The 20,245-nt window shown below is 46.8% G+C and overlaps 1 protein-coding gene across 3 annotated transcripts in view; it reads left to right on the top strand.

The window, feature by feature from the left end:
- Nucleotides 1-20,245, top strand: part of LOC116949460 (uncharacterized) — a 52,455-nt gene that overhangs the window by 12,464 nt on the left and 19,746 nt on the right. The window contains exons 3-12 of one of the 3 annotated variants that reach the window (XM_032966832.2): nucleotides 11,306-11,468; nucleotides 12,639-12,705; nucleotides 12,952-13,079; nucleotides 13,948-14,000; nucleotides 14,422-14,462; nucleotides 14,729-14,819; nucleotides 17,901-18,063; nucleotides 19,228-19,309; nucleotides 19,484-19,497; nucleotides 19,788-19,836. In XM_032966832.2, coding sequence (XP_032822723.2) covers nucleotides 11,306-11,468; nucleotides 12,639-12,705; nucleotides 12,952-13,079; nucleotides 13,948-14,000; nucleotides 14,422-14,462; nucleotides 14,729-14,819; nucleotides 17,901-18,063; nucleotides 19,228-19,309; nucleotides 19,484-19,497; nucleotides 19,788-19,836 — 851 coding nt within the window. Of the gene's footprint in view, nucleotides 1-11,305; nucleotides 11,469-12,635; nucleotides 12,706-12,951; nucleotides 13,080-13,947; nucleotides 14,001-14,421; nucleotides 14,463-14,728; nucleotides 14,820-17,900; nucleotides 18,064-19,227; nucleotides 19,310-19,483; nucleotides 19,498-19,787; nucleotides 19,837-20,245 lie in introns of all 3 variants that reach the window. The other 2 variants (XM_032966833.2, XM_032966831.2) reach the window with 2 other exon arrangements.

Below are 20,245 nucleotides of genomic sequence, written 5' to 3'. Positions count from 1 at the left end.
GTATGACCAGAGGAGTGAGTGGGAGGAGAGGGTAGAAGGTGGATATCAAAAGAGTTGCAAAGAGGACAAAGAATAGAAGCAATAGAAGGGGTGCTGAGGTTGAGATTAAAGTCACATAGGAGGATGAATGGGTGGGGAAGAGGGAGGAAAGTGGAAAGAAAGCATACAAGATGATAGAAGAAGAGAGAAGGGGGACTGGGTGGACGATAAACAATGAGGAAAGAGATTGGGTAAGGGGATGAGAATTGAGAGAATTGGTACTGGAAATAAGGGAAGGAAGGGGAAGAGAGAGAGGGATCAAGAACCCAGGAAGGGCGGTTGAGGAGGCCGATACTTCCGCCCTTGCCGTGGTGCGTGGATTAAAGTGGAAGATGATAGATCGGTAGGAGTGACAGTGTTGAGTGAAGAGTCCCAGGTTTCAGTGAGAGCAAGAGCGTTGAGGGACAAGAAGGCATCACGCGTTGAGGCAGTCTTATTGCAAATGGAATGGGCATTCCAAAGTCCCGTTTTTAAATTACAATCGGGAGAGTGGAGGGGCGATTGTGCGATCAGTTGAAATGTGGTTAGTATTGAGGCAGATATAGATAATGTAAGTAGGGTTACTCTGTGGGTTTTTTTATAGTGTTAGATTAGGGAAATGGGGAGTTGAAAGAGGGGATGGCCAAGATAGCTGAGCGAATGGAGGGGAAGCGATAAGTGGTGAGTAGCGAATAGCTGAGGTGGTAGAGGAGATTGGAGATTTGAAATGTATGGAGGTGATGACACCAGTGTGGGTCACCACTTATCCTTGTGTATTTAACTTTATTCGAGTTGTATGGAGTTATTGTTAAATATAGTCTAGATCGGTAACATAAAATGTTAAATATGTTAAACTTGTAACTCGCACAAATGCAACTTAAAAGTCCATCCAGAGGCGCGGGAGAATAAAAGAGTGACAGAAGTGACGACACCGATGTGTGGTGCGGCGAGGGAGGAGGAGTAGGGGGTGTGCTGAGGTTGGAGCCAGTGGAGTTATTGTCAGAGGAATGAGCAAAGGGGTTGCGTTCAGCGCCGAGTACCATGCGGTGGGCGAGGCGGCGCTGGAGGAGACACTTGGGACGTGTTGTGGACGTGCTGTGGAAGAGAGCAGTGTGGATCCGACGATGTCGCAGTGGTTTCAAAATCGATGTTCGGGAGAGGACAGATATGAGATGGCGATTGGAAATGTGGATAATGATGAAATGTGAAAGTCGAAACTTAGATTCTAGTGCAATCGGACACCGAGCATCGTGAGATGGGTGGATTCAACTATAGACCGTTTTCCTATAACCAACATTGGAGAGAGAAAGACACAGCATTCAGTAAGATAAGGAATTACGAATGGTGAGCTTGAGTAGGATGTAGAAAGTTGAACATCATCAGAAATCTAACAGACTCTGAAAATGCTAAAAAGAAATAAAGTTCAATGCTAACTAACACTACCAATCAAATACACATGAGCACACAACAATTAACACCTCTCTCTCTCTCTCTTGTTCGTCCATCATAGTTGATAATGAACATGGCACGTTTGTCATTTTGTTGGGTTTTGATGAGTGTGCAGATGGCTGAACAGGCCAACCCGAGCCCGAGATTCTCTGTGGCAGCACTGGACAGGTCAGGGAGGATGTAGAGTTATGAGGTGCAGCCACAAGTCCTACCTTGGTAGATTTACACTGCTGCCTCCTCAAGATAGCACAGGAGCTTCTCCTGCTCTCACAGAGGACTGCACCATCCTGTACTTTTCTTCTCCAGGCAGGTCGGTCCTGAGCTAGGGGGTTCCCAGCTTTTCAGATCGAATCCAAAGCTCTTCAAGGAAGCTTTTTGGGGCCACCTTCTGCTCGCTTGCCATTATTCAGCTCGCCAAAGAAGACTTGTTTTGGCAGTCTCGTGCAGGGCATTCTGGTCACGTGGCTAATCCATCTAAGCTGTTCCTTCGCATGCAAGGTGTGGATGCTGGGGATATCGGCCCGAGGACTGCAGTGTCAGGGATTCTGTCCTGGCACTTGATCCTCAGCAGTTTCCTCAGACAGCTCTGGTGGAGATGGTTCAATTTCTTGGCATGGCGCTGGTAGACTGTCCAGGCTTCGCACCCATACAGAAGAGTTGGTAAGACAACAGGCCGGTAGACCTTCAGTTTTGTCTCCTGCTTGATGCCAGTCCTTTCCCATACCGAGTCATGTAGACGTCCAAAGGCTGCACTGGCCTTGACAATCCTAATGTTAACTTCATCGTGTATTTGCACAGCACAAGACAGAGTACAACCAAGGTAAGTAAACTTGTCAACGGCTGAAAGCTTTTGCCCATTCACAAAGATGGTGGGCTCAGTGTAGGGTTTCCCAGGATTAGGTTGGTACAGGACTTCAGTCTTCTTGGTGCTGATTGTTAAGCCGAAGTTGTTGCAAGCTGAGGAGAAGTGGTCCATCCTGTCCTGTAGATCTTTATTTTAGCCAGCAGCCAGAGCACAGTCATCAACAAACAAAAGTTCTCGAACAGTGACTTCCTCCACTCTGGTTTTGGCTTGCATCCTCTGCAGATTGAATAAGCCCACCGTCAAAACGGTAGATGAAGCTAATCCCAGTGTTGTGGTTCTGGAATGAGTCTTGCAGAATGGCAGAAAACACCACAGAGACTTGAAGAGGTCGGTCAGTTTCTCGACTAAGCGAGGTCCTCTAGCCTTGTAGATTTCCGCTGGAATGGCATCGGACCCTTGAGCTTTGCCTGATGAGAGGAGGCTTATGGCTTTGCTGGTTTCCTCAATGAATGGTAGAACAGCAAGGGTCTGGTTTATTTCAACTTGAGGTAGTCTCGCAATTGCCTCCTCATTTATGCACGATGGCTGGTTGAGGACTGCGCTGAAGTGTTCAGCCCACCTTGCAAGTATTTTGTCCTTCTCTGTGAGGAGTGTTGTTCCATCTGCATTCAGGAGAGGTGAAGTTCCTGAGTGTTGCGGACCGTAGACCTGCTTGAGTGCATCATAGAGGCACTTGGTGTTGTTACTGTCAGCGTAGGACTGAATCTCCTCAGCTTTTGCACACAGCCAGGCGTCTTGCATGACTCCGAGTCTCCGCTGGACAACCCTGGGAATGTTGAGGAAGGCAGTTGTATTTAAGCTTGAGCTGCTGTCATTCAGGTATGCTTTATGCAGTCGATGTTATTCGTCAAGGAGTGCTTGGATTTCTGCATCGTTCTCATCAAACCAATCTCGATGTGTACGTATGGGGAACACCACGTGATTCAAGGGCTGTAGAATGCAGCATGGTCTTGAGGGCAGTCCAGTCTACCTCAGCGTCTGCATGCTCGAAGCTTAGAGACTCCAGGTGATGGTCAAGAGCCTCAACAAAGGCCAGTCTGGTGTGTTCCTGTTGTAGGCGAGTGTTGTTAAGACGCTTGAGACGTCTTTTTCCTTGTGGGCGTCTGGGAGGCTTAATCCAGATGTTAAGTTTGGAGATGATTAGACGATGTTCAGTCCAACATTCAGCACCACACATTGCCTTGGTCACCCTGACATCGTGCCGGTCGCTCCTCCTCACGGTGACGGAGTCAATCAAGTGCCAGTGGTGTGAATGTGAATGCATCCATGAAGTTTTCTTGCGCTTTGGTAGTTGGAATATCGTGTTGGTGATGAGCAGGTCAAACTCAGAGCATGTTTTCAGCAGCAGAAGGCTGTTGCTGTTACATTTTTCAATGCCATGTGCACCTATGACTCCATTCCATGATTGATGGTCACTTCCAACTCCGGCATTGAAGTCACCAAGTGTCAGGAGTTTGTCAGAGCTGGCTGTGGCAGCAATAATGACTTCCAGGTCATTATAAAATTTGGTTTTGATCTCGTTAGAGTTGGTCATGGTAGGGGCATAGGCACTGATGATGGTGGCCTCCTTTTTACCCAATAGGTGGAGCTTTAGGGTCATTAAACGGTCGTTTATACCCTTGGGTAGGCTTGCTAGTTGGTTGACCAGGTGTTTTTTTTACTGCAAAACCAACACCAGCATCACGTCGCTCCTCCTGGCCTCGTCCGCTACAGAAGAATATGTAACCTGCACCCACTTCAGTCACCTGTCCAGTATTGGCCAGTCGGGTCTCACTAAGGGCAGCTCTCTGCCCACAAGGGTGGTGCGTCTCTCAGGTCTTTTTGATCCGGATGGGTCCATCAAAGTGCGCACATTCCAGGCGCCAACAATGAGTGGTATCACCTTGGTCTTTTTAATTGTCTTTGTTTTTCGACCGCAGGTATGGGATTCCGCTAGCTGCGGTAGGCTGGCCGGGATGTTTTGAAGCAGACAATGTTTAGGGTACTCTTTTAAGCCTTTCCTCACTATGGAGGTGAGCAGTGTGGTGATTCTGAATAGGGCTGCTCAGTCACTCGGGGTGCTGCCGGACTTCACTGCTGCTTCGTTACAGTTAGGGAACGACCAATATCTTGAGCCGCCTGCATGCAGGTTTGCGGCTACAGCTTCCAGCATATCCGTGCCTGCTGCTTCGTCGCTCACCCATCGCCAAAGGACTTGGATAATGATGATGGTAAAGTGCCATGACTTGCACAGAGAACTTGGATTTAAGTGAGGGTGATTTACGCAGCATCAACCTCACTCTCTCGACCAGCCCCATCTGTACCCAGTGGCAAGACGTAGTCAAGACGACTGGAGGTGGTTCTGGTTGCAGTGGAAGGTCCAAAGACCCTTTTGGTGGAATTTCCTCCACCAGGGGTTCCACATGCCCAGGCTCAGACAAGCTGAGTGTTTCCGAGTTAGGTAACCGCCGCCCGAGGTTTGGCGTTGGCAGCTGCTGACTGTACCGACTCAAGTTTCAAGTTTCATTTATTAGGTATAGCCCTGTGAGCCATGCGGCTCTTAAGTCGGGTGCAACCGCAACAAACAAAATATGAATACAGAACATCCCAAAGCGACGACGCGCAACAGAAACATCCTGGAATTCAACCAGCAAATATTCCACACAAAAACAACCTATTAAAACGCTGTGTGCAAAAATCACAATGTGGTGCAAGCCAACAACAACAACCATAAGACAATTTAGATTAACCATATGTTTTCTAATTACCCAAATAAAGCTACAAAAACAATGTAACAACAGTAATCATATGAACTGTGATTTTAAATTTAACAAGAAACTATATACATAACACATACGACATGAAGTCACGTAGAATGAGAATAAAATAATAAATTGATAAAATAAAATAACACAATAATATTCTCACGACGTTTCGGCCACAACACAAGCGGCCTTCATCAGGTGAAGGGACGAGACTGTCTGGTAGGACAGCGCTGGAGTGAAAAAGCCACGCTCAGATCACGACCTTTAAGCTGTGTGAGAAGAAACAAAGCGCCTTGACAAAGGAATTAGCATATAATTTAGCATTGAAATGGCTGAGTGATTAGCTTGTGACTGGTCACAGAAATGGCTATGTTAAAGTTAAAGCATACATTTCGATTTAAAGCTTTCGTGACTGCAATGATTCATCTTCTTTGGTTCTTTCGGTAAAGTCACGTAGAATGAGAATAAAATAATAAATTGATAAAATAAAATAATAGTATTCTCACGACGTTTCGGCCACAACACAAGCGGCCTTCATCAGGTGAAGGGACGAGACTGTCTGGTAGGACAGCGCTGGAGTGAAAAAGCCACGTTCAGATCACGACCTTTAAGCTGTGTGAGAGGAAACAAATCGCCTTGACAAAGGAATTAGCATATAGTTTAGCATTGAAATGGCTGAGTGATTAGCTTGTGACTGGTCACAGAAATGGCTATGTTAATAGTTAAAGCATACACATCCGCAGAGGCACCCCTTGACAAAGGAATTAGCATAGAATTTAGCATTGAAATAGCTAAGTTAAAGCATACACATCCGCATAGGCACCCCTTGACAAAGGAATTAGCATAGAATTTAGCATTGAAATAGCTGAGTGATTAGCTTGTAACTGGTCACAGAAATAGCTATGTTAAAGTCAGAGCATACACGTTCACCGAGGCACTTAGTATAAGTCAAACAGGAGAATTTAGCATTGAAATAACTAGGCGAATTTAGCATTGAAATAACTGAGTGATTAGCTAGTGACTGGTCACAGAAATGGCTATGTTGAAGTCAAGGCCTACACATCTGAGCTGTTCACAGTACTATATAGTGAACCAATAAAAAACTAAAATATAAATTACCTTAATGTTATCAATAAACTCTATATTCTCCAATCAGCTAAGCTACCAACAATAAGTCGTTATATATCACAATGCTATATGGCGAAAAAATGGGTGGATTCTTACCCTCAACTTTAGCAACACGGATAGCTACGGGCCCCGTTCAGACGGACGAGTTCATCCATGGTCGGAACAGAGGAGGGGGAGAGAGACAGCTGCGAGGCGCTATTATACTCCATGTTGTAAACCATACCATTAACCGTGGTGTGAGAGGTATTAAGAGTCAATGCTGGCGAAAGAGCTGCGGTCTGAAGGTCATCGTAAAATACAATTAATTAAGAACGGAAATGGTTTAAAACATCTTTCCAATGGTTACTAAGCCAGAATCCATCTTCTCGGTTGAAATTGTCTCTGTGCTTGTATATGTGAATGGCCTCATGAACGAATCTCTCATGGTAGCCGGTTGGTTTGCAAAGAACCTCCGTCTTGGAGAAGTCAATGTCATGTGAGCCCACTGAATTATAACAGTGATCTGCCACGGCAGAGGAGTTCGTTCTACCGTGTTTAAAGTCTGCTTTGTGTTCGCGGATGCGGTCCGAGATATGTCGTTTGGTTTCTCCAATATAGCTACTACCACAGAGGCACTTTAGTTTGTAAACGCCCGGGTACTGTATGTCTGGAACAGCATCTTTACAGATGGAACTAAATCACGGATTTTATGTACTGTGTTGAATCGGACCTGGATCTTGTGTTTATTCAGGATTTTGGAGATCTTTTTAGTGACCCCTGCAATGTAGGGTAAGGTGATGGTTTTGAGTGGCTCCACAAGAGGATCCTTCTTCATGACTGGAGTGATGGCTTTGCGGATTGTGTAGTCGGAGTAACCATTAGTCCTGAGAGCCTGGTGTACGTGCTTGAGTTCACTGGTAATGTGTTCCTGGTCGGAAATGCATTGGGCTCTATGGTATAGAGTCTTGATGAGGGAGTTCTTCTGGGATGGATGGTGGTGGGAATCCAGTTTCAAGTAAGCATTTGTATGGGTAGCTTTCCTGTAGACAGAGTGGCTCATTGAACCATCATGTCTCCTTTTAATTAAGACATCCAAAAAGGGTAGTTTGCCATCTTTTTCCACCTCCATGGTAAATCTGATGGCTGGGTGTATGGAATTGATGTGGTCGTGGAATTGGTCTAGAGCAGGCTGGCCATGTGGCCAGATGACAAAGGTGTCATCCACGTACCTCTTCCATAAGGTCAGACGTAGAGTGGCAGTCTGGATGGCGTCAGTTTCAAATTTTTCCATGAATACGTCGGCTACAACCGGAGATAGGGGGGAGCCCATTGGGGTGCCCTCAGTTTGTTTGTAGAAAGTTCCATTCCAGGTGAAGTATGTGTTGGTTAAGCAATGTCTCACCAGGGGGGGGTACATCAGTATGCAGTCCTTGATGAACCAGGTCTTCAATGATAGCGATAGTGTCAGGTACCGGGACTTTGGTGAACAAGGACACCACATCAAAACTGACAAGCAGGTCGTCTGGGGACAGGGAAATGCCTTTGATTGTCGATACCAGGTGAGTCGAATTTAGTACCGCAGAGGTGGGTTTTCCAGTGAAAGGTCGCAGTATATCAGCAAGAAAACGTGCCAGTTTATAGGTGGGGGAGTTGATAGTAGAGACGATGGGACGAAGGGGTGTATCTTCTTTGTGTATCTTTGGAAGGCCATATAAACTTGGTGGTCTGGCAGCAGAGGGTTTCAACGAGAACTGTTTGATCTCATCAATTAATGCTGTTGAATCAAAGATGATTTTGTTCGTTTTGGTAACCAGGCTGTTGGTGGGATCTCTTTTTATTTTTGTATAGCTGCCATCGTTGAGTAGTTTTTGAATTTTGTTGTTATATTCTGTTTTGTCCATGATGACAGTGGCATTGCCCTTGTCGGCTGAGAGGACGACAATATCATCCCTCTTTTTTAATTGAGATAATTCAAAACGTTTGTCTTTGCTGATGTTGCTGGGTGGCAACTTAGCGTTTTTGAGGGTTGCAGCGATTTCAGATCTTGCTACGGCTGCAGAGATGTGACTCAAGCCCTTGAGTGCAAAGTCGACATGGGCAATGATATCATTAACCGGTAAGTGTCTCGGTGTGACAGGAAAGTTTAGACGTTTAGCGAAAACGGATTTCAGACCATCAGAAATGGAACTGTTACTGCGATTAATTACGACTTTGTTGACGTCTATCTTTTCGGTGTGTGGATCCGATTTTTTGCTGGAGAGGTGATTGAATTTGGAAATCAAATTGTCCCTACATTTGGTCGACATAGTGGCAGCCGAAGAGGTAGTCATATTGTCTACATGTTCCCAATCCGATGTAGACATTGTTGCTGTCAATGTTAAGTGTGATTTGTAGAGTGTTTTGTCTAACTGATCGAGTTCGGTGCGTGTAAGTCTGATTTTTTCCGAGATAAGAGCGAAGCTAGTTCTAGCTAGAATTCGTTTTGCATTGAGAGAAGTTGGAACAGCAGAGGTTAGTGTAAATGTGGTTGGTATTACCTTAGAGTCGCGGCATCTCTTCACCCCACCATCCATCCCAGAAGAACTCCCTCATCAAGACTCTATACCATAGAGCCCAATGCATTTCCGACCAGGAACACATTACCAGTGAACTCAAGCACGTACACCAGGCTCTCAGGGCTAATGGTTACTCCGACTACACAATCCGCAAAGCCATCACTCCAGTCATGAAGAAGGATCCCCTTGTGGAGCCACTCAAAACCATCACCTTACCCTACATTGCAGGGGTCACTAAAAAGATCTCCAAAATCCTGAATAAACACAAGATCCAGGTCCGATTCAACACAGTACATAAAATCCGTGATTTAGTTCCATCTGTAAAAGATGCTGTTCCAGACATACAGTACCCGGGCGTTTACAAACTAAAGTGCCTCTGTGGTAGTAGCTACATTGGAGAAACCAAACGACATATCTCGGACCGCATCCGCGAACACATGACATTGACTTCTCCAAGACGGAGGTTCTTTGCAAACCAACCGACTACCATGAGTGATTCGTTCATGAGGCCATTCACATATACAAAGATGTTTTAAACCATTTCCGTTCTTAATTAATTGTATTTTACGATGACCTTCAGACCGCAGCTCTTTCGCCAGCATTGACTCTTAATACCTCTCACACCACGGTTAATGGTATGGTTTACAACATGGAGTATAATAGCGCCTCGCAGCTGTCTCTCTCCCCCTCCTCTGTTCCGACCATGGATGAACTCGTCCGTCTGAACGGGGCCTGTAGCTATCCGTGTTGCTAAAGTTGAGGGTAAGAATCGACCCATTTTTTAGCCATATAGCATTGTGATATATAACGACTTATTGTTGGTAGCTTAGCTGATTGGAGAATATAGAGTTTATTGATAACATTAAGGTAATTTATATTTTAGTTTTTTATTGGTTCACTATATAGTATTCATTATATATTGTATTGTATACCCAGTTACTGTGAATAGCTCAGATGTGTAGGCCTTGACTTCAACATAGACATTTCTGTGACCAGTCACTAGCTAATCACTCAGTTATTTCAATGCTAAATTCGTTTAGTTATTTCAATGCTAAATTCTCCTGTTTGATTTGTACTAGGTGCCTCGGTAAATGTGTATGCTCTGACTTTAACATAGCTATTTCTGTGACCAGTTACAAGCTAATCACTCAGCTATTTCAATGCTAAATTCTATGCTAATTCCTTTGTCAAGGGGTGCCTCTGCGGATGTGTATGCTTTAACTTAGCTATTTCAATGCTAAATTCTATGCTAATTCCTTTGTCAAGGGGTGCCTCTGCGGATGTGTATGCTCTGACTTTAACATAGCTATTTCTGTGACCAGTTACAAGCTAATCACTCAGCTATTTCAATGCTAAATTCTATGCTAATTCCTTTGTCAAGGGGTGCCTCTGCGGATGTGTATGCTTTAACTTAGCTATTTCAATGCTAAATTCTATGCTAATTCCTTTGTCAAGGGGTGCCTCTGCGGATGTGTATGCTTTAACTTTAACATAGCCATTTCTGTGACCATTCACAAGCTAATCACTCAGCCATTTCAATTCTAAATTATATGCTAATTCCTTTGTCAAGGCGCTTTGTTTCTTCTCACACAGCTTAAAGGTCGTGATCTGAGCGTGGCTTTTTCACTCCAGCGCTGTCCTACCAGACAGTCTCGTCCCTTCACCTGATGAAGGCCGCTTGTGTTGTGGCCGAAACGTCGTGAGAATATTGTGTTATTTTATTTTATCAATTTATTATTTTATTCTCATTCTACGTGAATTTACCGAAAGAACCAAAGAAGATGAATCCTTGCAGTCACGAAAGCTTTAAATCGAAACATACGACATAAACTGCAGCCAGAGCTCACCAGGGATGTTGAGCCTGGTGTCCGCCTACGGTAGCAGCTAGAGGGCTGGCCCAGATAGAACAAGCCTGAGGCACAACTAGCTGGTCAGATACAACCACCACCACCATGATTACCACACACCATTATGACCACCATCCCCTCGTGTAGCCAAAACGGAGGGTTGGGGCAAGTGCTGTTAGCAGGCAGCTATGAAGGCCAGCACGGCATACGAGGGAATGGGTGGCTAGCACCACGCCCAGCCACCCTTGTGGCTGGGCGTGGTGCTAGCGATGTTGACACACTGCATCAAGTACTAATATAAAGCTGAGGTGACCTAGGGGTGGCCTAGGATCGGTTCACATCATCATCATCACCAATGTCTGCCATGAGCGGGAATCGAACTCAGGTGGCTGGGTTCAGAGCTCAGCATACTAATCACTGCACTACTACTCCCCACCACCATCATCAAGACTACCACCATCACAAAAGACAAAGATCTTCTCCAGTAGCCTTTAACAGACTAAACTTTTAAACTATGTTTTATTTTACCAGGTAAGGCCAAATGAGCTATATAGCTCTTTTTCAAAAGCGACTTGGCCATAAATGATAGCTCAATGAAGTGGCTTATCATGTGGAAATGTATATCAGCCAAATAATCTAGACGCATAATTCTAAATGTGGAGGAAAAAACCGGAGGACCCGGAAAAAAAATCCACCATTGACACCTTCTCCCCTGCTCAGGTCACACAGGGGGCCAATGGAGGTCCCGCGGGATTATTGAGGGAACCTGCACCCCCTCGCAAGGTGCTGCCAAAGCCGTTGCTGCTTGGCCAGGCGCCAAAGAAACCGGCGCGACCCCCAAGTGTGGAGCTGAGCCGATTCCGTGCTCAAGTGGCCACGCGAGGTAAGAGCAGCAGTGGAGGTGGTGATGGTGAGGGTAGTGGAAATGTTGTTGTGGATGGTGATGATAGCGGTGGGGGTGGTAATGATTGTGGTGTTGATGATAGTGGTGGTGCCGATGGTAGTGATGTGGGGTATTGGGGGAAGGGAAACTCCTCAGCTCAGATAATATCATGGGGCAAGGTGGGGTTGACCCTTCTGGAGCTGCTATGCCTCAAATATTTGGAGAAGTAGCGAACCCCTGTGAGTGGCAGTCTGAGGTGCCATCTGTTGAGGAAGTGCGAAAAGGCGATTCAGCGCCAAGTCCAGGATAAGCGTCGGTCAGAGATGATCTACCAAGCAAACTGCTGAGGGAGGGTCGTATTGGTCTCCATGCTGCTCTGTTTGACATTACAATTGTGTGGACCACAGCGCCAAGTCCAGGATAAGCGTCGGTCAGAGATGATCTCCCAAGCAAACTGCTGAGGGAGGGTCGTATTGGTCTCCATGCTGCTCTGTTTGACATCATTACAATTGTGTGGACCACAGGACGGATTCTGCAGGATTGGAAGGAGAGACTTGCAAAGCCCCAATATGGTTTCAGGCTGGGGCGTTCCTGCATGGATGCCATATTCTCCATCCATCTGCTGCAGCAGAGGTGTAGGGAATTTAAACAGGACTTCTTTGCCTTATTTACCTGGTTAAAGTCTGATACAATCAATAGGCTAGGGCTCTGGGTTATTATTCGTGCTCTTGGGGTCCCTGACCCTCTACTTACAATCGTTAATGACCTGCTTTGTAACGCTGTGTGGAAGCTACCTGGCCTATCACTCCACACAAAGCTTTGGGCATTCTTGGCCACAGTTATGCCATCCCTTCTTTGTTGTTGTGGTTTATGGTGGTGGTGAGGATGGGGGTGGTGATGGTACCGTTGATGGTGGTAATGGTGGTGGTACTGCTGCTTCTGCAAATGATGATGGTGCTCATGATAATTATAAATGCTGATAATGCTGGTGATTTTGAGGATTCTTATGCTACTGCTGTTGATTCTGCTGCTGATAGTGGAGATGCTGCTGCTACTACTATTCATGTTGTTATGGATGATGCTGTTCATGTTAAGCATGCAGAATGGCCGTTCTTTCTCCAGCACAGCATTATTGTGGGTAATCCCCCCCCCCCCCCTCATTGCTAGGAGCAATGGAAGCCAGTCCCCCTTCTCTCCCGGTCACCATGACACTCATAACCAAGGCAACGGTCCCAACGTGAGTACCGTACACACTGCCCATTTGTCAATCCACTGCGGGATGAGGGCCGCCCAACGATGTGAGGGTAGAGTATGCTTCATCTCGCCAGTCAGGGCAGTGGAGTTTTTGGGTCACAACAGGTTAGGGTTAGAATATGTGGGACTCTATGGGCCTCTATGTGATTCTGTGGGTCTCAGTGTGACACATGCCCCAACAGTCTTTTGGGGCCATACGGGGACCTTTGTGTGTGTTTTGTGTGCTCAGGGCGCAACTGGTGGAGGAGAACTATGATGACGTGGAGCTGCCTGGCCCCCCAACCTGGATTATGGGGCCAGCTCTGCCTGGCAGGGGCACCGCACCCCCTCTGCCCACACCGAGACCGGAGGTGCCTGGTACGTGGGAGGCATGCATGTGCACAAAGACAAAGATCCCCCGTATTGGCTGAATTGACTCTTGGGTAAAGTGCTGTTAGCGAGCACCTTTGAAAGCTGGCATGGCACACGAGGGGGTGGTGTGGCCGGAACCACCTCTGCCGCCTTTGTCTCCCCAGTGGTGATGCGTACACATCGCACGAGGTACTGAATCAAGCAAAATATTGCCTCTGATGTTGGACGTGGGGGGAAATTGAACTCGGGTCTCTGAGTTTGTAGCGCAGCATGCTAACGACTGCACCACTGCTCCCCACTTGCACATACAAATACAAAGTTCCCCGTATAGCCTTTAGCAGTCTGTTGGGGCAAGTGCTTTTTGCGAGGACTTATGAAAGCCGGCACAGAACTCGAAGAGGTGGGTGGCCAGCACCACGCCTGGCTGCCTTTGTCTCCCCAGTGCCGATGTTTACACACCACACCAGGTACTCATTTTGAGTCTGAGCCGTAAGCAGGAATCAAACTCGGATCGCTGGGTTTGTAGCGCATCACGCTAACCACTGCGTCACTGTTCCACACATAGTTCCGCAGTAACAGTAGCAGCAGCCTATAGTACCTGTTATACATGGTGGTTGCCCATCTGAGATTGTCCAGGCTCACACCTGCTGAGCTTCCCTGAGCTGGTCAGACATTCCACCTCATGTCATCTGGGTTTCCTCTCTGCTAATTAATGGTGTCTCCCTGTGATTCCCCGCATGTCTCCGTATCTCCCTGTCTCGTTGGGTCCCTATCTCCCAATGTCTCCCCGAGTCCTTGTCTCGTTATGTCTCCCCTTATCCTCGTGTCTCTCTGTCTCGCCTTGTCTCCCTGTGTCTCCCCATACCCCCCGCAGCCAATTCCACCAGAGGCAAAGCCCCGGCCGCCGAAGTTGAGGAGCAGCAGCAGGTAACACAGGAGGCTATGCGCCCCCTTCCCTACACCCTCGCTCTCGCGCACCCTCACTGGGTTCATGACACCAGTGTTTGTTGTGTTGCCGGTATCTGCGATGACCAAACCGGTTAGCTGCACAAATGTATCTTGCAGCAAACATGATGAGTTTGGAATTTAGTGGAGACAAGAAGGCAGCCACCACCACCACTGCTACCACAGTGGTGGCGGTGGTGGTGGGCATCTGCACAGGACTTGCGATCCAGTGGTTGCCGTTCCCATCTCCCGGGACGGCAGTTGAATCACTCATGCGTGTACATATAAACTCATGTGCACACACGTATGCTTATACACAACAACGCCCACATACACATATGTGCACGTACGTGTGTACGCGTACTCTCACTCGGAGTCATCTTGTGTCCTCTCCCTCCCGCAGGACGTGTATGAAGACTTTTATGAAGACTTCGAGGAGAAAAGGTACACAAAGATCCCCAATGTAGTCTTCAGTAGACTGTTGGAGCAAGTGCTATGAGCAAGGACACACGATGGCTAACAAAGAACACGAGGGGATGGGTGGCCAGCACCACGCCCATCATCCCTCCCCTCTGGGGTCGGTAAAATAAGTACCAATTTGTGTGGAAGTCACACTTACACATGTGTTCAAGAGTGAGTTCACGGGTGAGTGTGCGAGTGTATGGGTGTGCATATAGGTGGGTGAAGAGTAAAGTTGAGTGTGTGGTGAGTGAGGAGACGGTGCGTGAACGCACGGACAGAGAAAAGAAGGAGGCCAAGGAGAGGGAACGGAGAGACACGGAGATGAAGAAGAAATACAAGGTGAGACTAACAGAATCATCATCTTATATTCTTAGTTTTTTCGGTAAAGTCACGTTGAAGAGAAACAACAAAATAACAAAATATATATAAAACAATAAAAAATTCTCACGACTTTACCGAAAAAACTAAGAATATGAATTACTGCAGTCACGAAAGCTTTAAATCAAAATTTAGAATCATCATCATCAGCAGCAGCAGCATCAGCATCTCCACCATTAGCGACAACAGCATCAGCATGATGGTGGTTGTTGATGTTTATGATAAATGGTCATGATTCTAAATAATCTGCTGCTCTTGCTGATGATGAGACTGTTGATGTTCGTGTTGATGATGCCTCATTGATAATGACACAGATGATGGTGTCTCATCATCGTCAGTCATCATCAGCAGCAGCCTCGTCAGCAGCATGATCATCAGCAGCTGCCTCATCATCATGATTATAATCTACGTGATGTTGATGTGGCTGATGATAGCGATGATTATGATGCTGATGATGAAGATATAGAACAGGGGTCGGGAACCTTTTTGACTAAGAGAGCCATGAAAGCAAAAAATTTGGAAATTTATTTCAGTGAGAGCCATATAATATATTTTAAAAGTGAATTCAACTAAATGTCAGTATAATAAGCCTCTGAATTTATTCTTTTAAATAATGTTGTTATAACACTCACCATTAATGCGACTTCTGGTGCTGCATGGATTTGCTGATGTCTTTGTAGTCGGGTTGGTACTTGGTGAGGTTAAGCTTCATGCAAGCGTTGAGGCTTTCATCCGTTAAACGTGATCGTAGGTTGGACTTGATGTTTTTAAGATGTGAGAATGACTGCTCACATGCATACGTAGATCCAAACATGGTCAATACAGCAATACTCACACGCTGCAGTGTGTGGTATGTGACAGGAAGCGCGTTCCAAGTTTTGAGAATCAGCTGGTCTTCGGGTTGGAGTTTTTTCATTTCTGTCCACATGTGCTTGCTCGCCAACTCCGCTTTTTGTCGTGTGATTCTTTCCAAATCTTCATTCAGTGACTTGAACTTATTCACCCACATGTCTGAGGCCTTCAGGTCAGCCACTTCTGCTTCAAAATCTCTGACGGAGACACCAGGGATGTAATTCAGGTCGGCTGTGTTCAGTGAACACTCGTTTGGATGGGTGATGAACTTAAAAAGACGAGTGTGCTCACGAAATTCTCCAAAGCGTGCTTTGAAGGACTGTAGGAGACTGGATGTGCAGCCAGCTAGCTGGTGGAGATCAAGGTTTTGAATGGGCTCACTTGCTGTGCATGCATCTTTAAATTGGCTCAGTTTTTCAAAATGTAGTAAACGATCTGTTTCAAGATCCGTGATGAAAAGCTCCAGCTTGTTTTCAAAAGCAAATACAGCTTGTTGAAGGGATAACACTGTATTTCCAATGCCTTGCATTTTCACGTTGAGCTGGTTCAGATGTTCAGTCAGATCTACGAGATAGTAAAACTTGAGGAGCCACTCGGTGTCGGCTAGCTCAGGATGCCCGACGCCTTTCATTTCAAGGAAAGTCCGGATTTCGTTCAGGCAAGCCGCAAAACGGCTAAGCACCTTCCCTCTTGACAACCAACGCACATTGCTGTGCAAAAGCAGACCAGGATAGTTATTTACAACTTCATCCAGCAGTGTTTTAAACTGGCGATCATTTAAGGCTCGGGCAACAATAAAGTTGATCACACGAATGACCAGCGACATCACTTCGCCAAACTGCCTGTCACACATCTGAGCACAAAGTGCCTCCTGGTGTATAATGCAATGGAAACTTAGGATGGGTCTATTTTCATGTTCACGGAGAAGCGCCACAAATGCTTTGTTTTTCCCCACCATACACGGAGCACCATCAGTACACACTGAGAGAAGTTTATCCATAGGTAGACTTTTTTCTTGAGCAAACTCCATGAAAGACTTGAATAAATCCTCACCTCTTGTGGACCCTTTTAATGGCAGAACAGCAAGACTTTCTTCGCGCAGTGTGTCACCAACAGCATATCTTGCAATCACGCTGAACTGCGACAAATGGCTCACGTCTGTTGACTCATCCAAAGCCAGAGAAAAGAACGGCGCTGCATTTATGTCCTTCACTTGCGTTTCCTCCACTTTGTTTGCCATCACGATGGTACGATCATGAACAGTTCTTGCCGACAGAGGCATGTCTTGTATCCGTTTGATTATCTTGTCTTTGTTCGGAAGATCATCAAAAAGTTCATTGGCTACATCCAGCATGAACGTTTTAGCATACTCGCCATCTGTGAATGGTTTTCCGTTCCTCACTATTGCTAAAGAACCAGCAAAGCTAGCCGAATTATAGTCACCTTGCCGGGTCCATACGCGGAGTTGCTGCTGGCTTGCTTGCACCCTGCTCAGAAGCTCTTGGCACGCTTTCTTTCTGCTGTCTCCCGCAGGGTATTTTGATGCAAAGGTAGCGTGGTGCGTGTCGAAGTGCCGCTTTACATTCGACCGTTTCAACGATGTAATTTTGTCATTGCAAATTAGACACACCACAGAACCCGCTCTCTCCACAAAGGCGAATTCTTCGGTCCATTCGTCCTGAAATGTACGATACTCGTCGTCTTTTTTTCTTTTCGCCATCTTCTTCGTCGAAGGGTTAGCTTTGAGCTAATGACCGAGCAGACGCAGTCTCAGACTGATTCAAAAGGGGGCGTTTACCTGTTTTACCCAGCAACGGCAAACGTAGGCCAGTATCATCCAATTAAAATAATGGACAATTGCTCCTGCAGCCCTGAACAGGACATGCGCAGTGAAAAATCGATGGATGGATTAAAACAAGTGAGAATATTTTGTTTTATCTGCGAGCCATATGCAATCATCAAAAGAGCCACATCTGGCTCGCGAGCCATAGGTTCCCGACCCCTGATATAGAATCATGTCATCATCTTCATTTGTTTAGTTTTTGTAGTCTTGCTAACCCAAGTCTTTTTTCCAATGAGACTCTTCTATCATGTCCTCTTGAGTTCTCACCAGGTTACACAACATCAACTTGACACTTGCTGTTGTGGTGGCTGCTGTGGCTTCTGTTGCTGCTGTTACTGCGGCTGCAGGTTGGCATCGACACGCCGGCGCTGCACGTGGCCGTGGCGTGCCGCGGCGCGACACCGTCTGGCCGCCTCGACCTGGGCGTGCATCAGGGCGAGCGCCTCAATGTGCTGCTGCTCACGGGCACCCCCGAGGGCAAGTGGGTGGTGAGGAACGAGACGGGAAGCGGTGAGGCGTTCAGCACCCACAGCCACCCATTCACACAGTCACCCACAGAGCCACCTGCTCACTCACATAGTCACTGACATAGTCACCCACTCACACAGTCCCCCACAGAGCCACCTGCTCACTCACATAGTCACTGACATAGTCACCCACTCACACAGTCACCCACAGAGCCACCTGCTCACTCACATAGTCACTGACATAGTCACCCACTCACACAGTCACCCACAGAGCCACCTGCTCACTCACATAGTCACTGACATAGTCACCCACTCACACAGTCACCCACAGAGCCACCTGCTCACTCACATAGTCACTGACATAGTCACCCATTCACAGTTACCCACAGAGCCACCTGCTCACTCACATAGTCACTGACATAGTCACCCACTCACACAGTCACCCATAGAGCCACCTGCTCACTCACATAGTCACTGACATAGTCACCCACTCACACAGTCACCCACAGAGCCACTTGCTCACTCACATAGTCACTGACATAGTCACCCACTCACACAGTCACCCACAGAGCCACCTGCTCACTCACATAGTCACTGACATAGTCACCCACTCACACAGTCACCCACAGAGCCACTTGCTCACTCACATAGTCACTGACATAGTCACCCACTCACACAGTCCCCCACAGAGCCACCTGCTCACTCACATAGTTACGGACATAGTCACCCACTCACACAGTCACCCACAGAGCCACCTGCTCACTCACAGAGTCACTGACATAGTCAACCATTCACAGTTACCCACAGAGCCACCTGCTCACTCACATAGTCACTGACATAGTCACCCACTCACACAGTCACCCACAGAGCCACCTGCTCACTCACATAGTTACTGACATAGTCACCCATTCACACAGTCACCCACAGAGCCACCTGCTCACTCACATAGTCACTGACATAGTCACCCATTCACAGTTACCCACAGAGCCACCTGCTCACTCACATAGTCACCCATTCACACAGTCACCCACTCACCACTGCCAAGGAAACACACACACACATAATTTCCCACTTATTCACCACTCATAAGCAACACTCACTTGTGTAGTTGCGATGGTGGTTTAAGTGGGCCTGGTGCATGTGGTGGTTGTGGTGGATGTGGTGGTTGTGGTGGTAATGGTAGTACTACTGGTGGTGGTCGTTGTAGTGGGGCTGGTGGAGACCTCTCTGCTGGATCTTGAGATGGATTTAAGCCAAGATATCTATGATGACGTGGCAGAGGAGTCGAGGTGAGACGAACATCGTCATCATCATCACCACCACCACCACCACCACAACCACCATCACTATACCATAATTATTACCATCATTGCAACCTCCACCACCATCATAACCAGCACCATCATTACCATTATCACCACCATCGCCATGATCACTGAATGTTTTTTGTTTTTGTTTTTCAGAGCAAATGCTTCCGGTAAGCAAAGTGAGACACGGCAAGACATGGAGACATTAAGAGTCACGGGGAGACACAGGGAGACATTGAATGATAAAAAGGCTTTACACTTTTTGGCATGAATACAGGTGTTAAGATGTTCAAACACCAATTAGACATCAAATGCGAGACATGATGACATGAGACCCTGTAATTGGAAAAAGGGTCCCAGAGTTGTAACCGGGAGGCCAGTTGCATTGATGCTGATGCTACTGTTGGTGTTGATGACTTCATGGTGTCTGATGATGATGTTGTTGATGATTACGATATAGGTGATCAGTTTCCATCCGCCGACGATGACGAGACAGAATCAGGCAGCAGGTGAGACATGAAGACACGGAGACACTAAGATACGGGTACACGGAGACAAGGTGATAAATAAACAGGCGTACTTGGGGACACGGGGATATGTGGACACAGGGACATGAGGAACATGAAAACATACTGACATGGGGACGCGGATATGCAGATAAATGCAGACAAGGGGACAAAGGGACACGGAGCTGTGGCGACAGGACATGGAGACAGAGCATCATGGGAGTCATGCAGACAAGCAGATAGGGCGATGCAGAGAAATGTGGATATGGGGACATGGGGACACGGGGATATGGAGACAGTGATAAATGGACTGGTTGTTGTGGTAATGGTTGTGGTTGTAGTGGTGGTGGTTGTTGTGTTGGTGATTTTGAGTGAAGGCAGTAGTTGTGGTAGCATTGCTGGTGGTGGTTGT

The sequence above is a fragment of the Petromyzon marinus genome, chromosome 36 (assembly GCF_048934315.1).
Source record: "Petromyzon marinus isolate PM22_M1 ecotype Great Lakes invasive population chromosome 36, UKy_Petmar_22M1.pri1.0, whole genome shotgun sequence".
NCBI lineage: Eukaryota > Metazoa > Chordata > Hyperoartia > Petromyzontiformes > Petromyzontidae > Petromyzon > Petromyzon marinus.
The sequence above is the reverse complement of the archived record's forward strand: the minus strand, read 5'-3'. Positions and strand labels throughout refer to the sequence as shown.